General features: G+C 43.4%; 1 protein-coding gene across 1 annotated transcript; it reads left to right on the top strand.

The window, feature by feature from the left end:
- The first annotated feature begins 987 nt into the window (after positions 1–987).
- LOC138904129 (uncharacterized) lies at positions 988–4,259 on the top strand. Its single transcript, XM_070192591.1, has 4 exons — positions 988–1,737; positions 2,239–2,406; positions 2,804–2,917; positions 3,810–4,259. Exons 1-4 carry the CDS (start codon positions 988–990, stop codon positions 4,257–4,259), a joined length of 1,482 nt encoding a protein of 493 aa, XP_070048692.1.

Genomic DNA, 4,259 nt, shown 5'->3' with positions numbered 1-4,259 from the left:
GAGGCCATGATCCAACAGACCTTCTACATGGGGATCAACACAACAAATCAGTGTGTGGTAAATCAACTCGCTGGGGGTAACTTCATGAACACGCCTTATTCTTAAGCTTGTGAAATCTTGGATGAGATGGCGGACACCGCTTCGGCGTGGCAAAGTAGATCCAATGTTCCTCAGGGTGACCCAAATATTATTCACATACACAAGGAGCTACATGATCATGGGCAAGCTATTGCAGAGTTGACAACCACCACGAACCAATTGGCCAAGGCTCAGCTTCAACAGGTTTAAGGGTCGAAACGGGTGAATGCTATGGAAGGGGTGAACATGATGGTAAACAAGAGACGACAACGAGGTCAACAAGTACAAAACCATTCGGAACAATTTGAGCAAAGCAATAGTGGGTATAACCAAGATGATTCATATGATGAGCAAGATGAAGAGGTTCAATATGTCAACAATTATCAAGGTTAAAGAAGCAATGCTCCAAATCAACAACAATAGAGATCACAAGGAAACCAAGAAAACTGGAACAACCAAGGCCACCAAGGAAATTAGAGTGGTGGCAACAATAATAATCAAAGCAATTGGAGTAATCAAGGTAATCAAGGCAATTGGGGAGGAAATAATCAAGGTAATTGGGGTGAAAACAATCAAAGAAATTGGGGAACAACAATAATCAAGGGGTTGGAACAATAATAATCAAGGAAATTGGGGGTCGGGTTTTCAAAGGTCCCCGATATATCAACAACCAAACAACCCGCCTCCATATCCATCGCAAGGTCCTAGTTCTTCCAATAGTGAAATGGGACGGATTGAAAAGATGTTTAAGCAAATGATGGAGAAAAATGACGACTCCGATGCCCAATTAGCCTCCCACAACACTTCTATCCGCAACTTGGAGGTTCAACTTGGCCAAATTTATCAAGCTTTAAATACTCGCCCAAAGGGGGATCTACCTAGTGATACGGTGGGAATACGGGGCATGCAATGGCCGTGATAACAAGAAGTGGGAGAAGTGAAGTTGCTAGTACCTCAAACCAAAGAAGACATATGGGTGATGATGTGTTGGTGCAAGATGTTGATGAGACAAGCAATGATGTTCAAGCTAATGAAGAAGCGAGGATTGATATTGAGGAAAATGTGGAGGAGACGCAAGAAGAAGTGAACCCGTCTAGGGAGCACGTGACTGACATGCCGGAATTAGTAGTGCCAAAGGCTAAGGTACCAATGCCAAGGCCTCATCCTCCATACCCTCAGAGACTTGAAAAGCAAAACAATGATAATCAATTCAAGAAATTCATTGATATGATGAAAAGTTTCTCCATAAATGTGCCGTTGGTTGAAGCCTTAGAACAAATGTCGGGATATGCCAAGTTCATGAAGGATTTGGTGACAAAGAAGAGATCAATGAACTGTGAAACGATCAAAATGACACATCAAGTGAGTGCTATGGTGCACTCTATAGCTCCAAAGTTGGAAAACCCCGGTGAAATCACAATTCCGTGCACTATTGGGAGTGCCAATTTCGCTAAAGCTTTATGTGATTTAGGGGCAAACATTAACTTTATGCCCTATTTTGTGTTTAAAATGTTGGGGATTGGGCAACCAAGACCCACATCCATGAAGTTGCAAATGGCGGATTGGACAATGAAAAGGCCATTGAGGATAATTGATGATGTGTTAGTTGGGGTCAACAAGTTCATCCTTCCCACAGATTTTGTGATACTTGACTGTGAGGTTGACTACGAGGTGCCAATCATTATGGGGAGACCTTTCCTTGCTACAGGGAAGGCCTCAGTTGATGTGGAAGCTGGAGAGCTCACCTTCCGGGTGGGCGACGAAAAAGTGGTGTTCCATGTTTGTAAATCAATGAGGAAGCCAAATAGCAACGAAGTGTGTTCGTTCATGGATCTTGTGACCGAAGTAATTATTGATGACACAAGTGTTGTGATAAATGTGGATGGTATCTTGGAAATTGTATTGTTTAATCATGATGAGGATGAGAAGGAAGGATTTGTAGAATGTGTCAATGCTTTGCAAGGAATGGGATCATATACGCATAAGCCCCGAAAACTTTCCTTGGATCTCAAAAACCGGTAGACTCCACCAACAAAGCCCTCAATCGAGGAGCCTCCCACCTTGGAGTTAAAGCCTTTGCCTTCACACCTCAGGTGTGAGTTTCTAGGCCCTTGTTCCACTTTACCTGTTATTCTTTCCTCGTGCTTAACTAATGTGCAGGTAGATGCCACCCTTGCGGTGCTTCAAATGAGGAAGAAATCAATAGGTTGGACATTGGCAGATATTCGGGGTATAAGCCCCGCCTTTTGCATGCAAAAAATCATTTTGGAGGAGGAGGACAAACCCTCTATGGAACATCAAAGACGATTGAATGAGGCCATGCAAGAGGTAGTAAGGAAAGAGATCATCAAGTGGTTGGATGCCGGGCTGGTTTACCCCATTTCCGATAGTTCGTGGGCCTCGCCGGTGCAATGTGTCCCAAAGAAAGGGGGCATGACTATGATCACAAATGACAAAAATGAATTGATCCCCACAAGAACTGTCATCGGGTGGAGAGTGTGCATGGATTATAGAAAGCTCAACAAAGTTACGCGGAAAGACCATTTTCCACTTCCATTTCTTGATCAAATATTAGATAGGTTAGTCGGACATGCTTATTATTTCTTCTTGGATGGATATTACGGATATAACCAGATTCTTATTGCGCCTAAAGACCAAGAGAAGACCACCTTCACTTGTCCGTATGGCACTTTTGCATTCTCGCGGATGCCATTCAACTTTTCAGCGGTGTATGATGTCCATCTTCACCGATATGGTGGAGGACTTTCTCGAGGTTTTCATGGATGATTTCTCTATCGTGGGAGATTCTTTTGAAGAGTTCTTGGATAACTTGGATAAGGTATTGGCACGTTGTGAAGAAACTAACTTGGTGCTGAATTGGGAGAAATGTCACTTTATGGTCAACGAGGGCATTGTCCTCGGTCACATGATTTCCAAGAATGGTATTGAGGTTGATAAAGCAAAAATTGAAGTGATATCCAAACTCCCCCATACTTCCGTAAAGGGAGTGAGAAGCTTTCTAGGTCATGCGGGGTTTTACCGCCGATTCATCAAGGACTTTTCTAAGGTGGTAAACCCCTTGTGCAAACTCTTGGAGAAAGATGCCAAGTTCTTTTTTAATGAAGATTGTATGAAGGCATTTGAACTACTCAAGTATAAGTTGACTACCACTCCTATTATCACCGCGCCAAATTTGAGCTTACCATTTGAGCTCATGTGTGATGCAAGCGATATGGCGGTTGGTGCGGTATTGGGGCAATGAATTAATTCATCCGGTCTACTATGCTAGCAAGACCATGAACGAGGCCCAAGTCAATTATACGGTGACCGAAAAAGAACTCCTAGCCATTGTCTTTGATATAGAGAAGTTATGCCCGTACCTAATGGGTACAAAGGTGATTGTTCACACCGACCATGCGGCACTTTGTTATTTAATGAGCAAGAAAGACTATAAGGCAAGGTTGATGCGGTGGGTACTTCTATTGTAATAGTTTGATCTAGAGATTCAAGACCGAAAGGGTAGTGAGAATCAAGTATCAGACCACTTGTCCCTATTGGAGGAGGAGGGGAGGCGACATGATGGACTTGAGATCAATGATTCATTTCCCAACGAACAACTCCTTTCCATTTCTATGACTGGGATGCCATGATTTGCCGATATGGCCAGCTATCTTGTGAGTGGCATTGTTCCGAATGAGTTCTCCTCAAACTAAAGGAAGAAGCTCAAACAGGACTGCTTGGACTACTATTGGGATGAGCCATTTCTTTTCAAAATTTGCGCTGATGGTATTATCCGAAGATGTGTTCCAGAAGAAGAGCAATTGGGTATTCTTGAAGCTTTCCATTCTTCGCCCTATGGTGGTCACCATGGTGGGGCGAGAACTGCTACAAAGGTCCTAAGCCGTGGATTCTATTGGCCTACCTTGTACAAATATGCTAGCTATATCGTAAAGCATTGCGATGAATGCCAAAGGGCCGGTGGGATCTCCAAAAAAAATGAGATGCCTCTCACCACCATCCTCGAGATTGATATTTTCGATGTGTGGGGCATCGAATTTATGGGTCCACTTGTGAGCTCGCGTGGGAACACCTATATTCTTGTTGCTGTGGATTACATTTCCAAATGGGTTGAAGCTGTGGCTTTGCCCAACAATGAAGCACGAAGTGTGGTGGCTTTCTAG

The sequence above is a fragment of the Nicotiana tomentosiformis genome, chromosome 1 (assembly GCF_000390325.3).
Source record: "Nicotiana tomentosiformis chromosome 1, ASM39032v3, whole genome shotgun sequence".
In the NCBI taxonomy this organism is placed as follows: domain Eukaryota; kingdom Viridiplantae; phylum Streptophyta; class Magnoliopsida; order Solanales; family Solanaceae; genus Nicotiana; species Nicotiana tomentosiformis.
The sequence above is the reverse complement of the archived record's forward strand: the minus strand, read 5'-3'. Positions and strand labels throughout refer to the sequence as shown.

Bases quoted from the DNA above. Each gene is read 5' to 3' on its own strand.
- LOC138904129 (XM_070192591.1), top strand. From the start codon at position 988: ATGGCCGTGATAACAAGAAGTGGGAGAAGTGAAGTTGCTAGTACCTCA. The intron at 1,738-2,238 runs GTTGACTACGAG...ACTAATGTGCAG, and splicing joins TTGTGATACTTGACTGTGAG to GTAGATGCCACCCTTGCGGT. The intron at 2,918-3,809 runs GTATTGGCACGT...AAGCTCAAACAG, and splicing joins TCTTGGATAACTTGGATAAG to GACTGCTTGGACTACTATTG.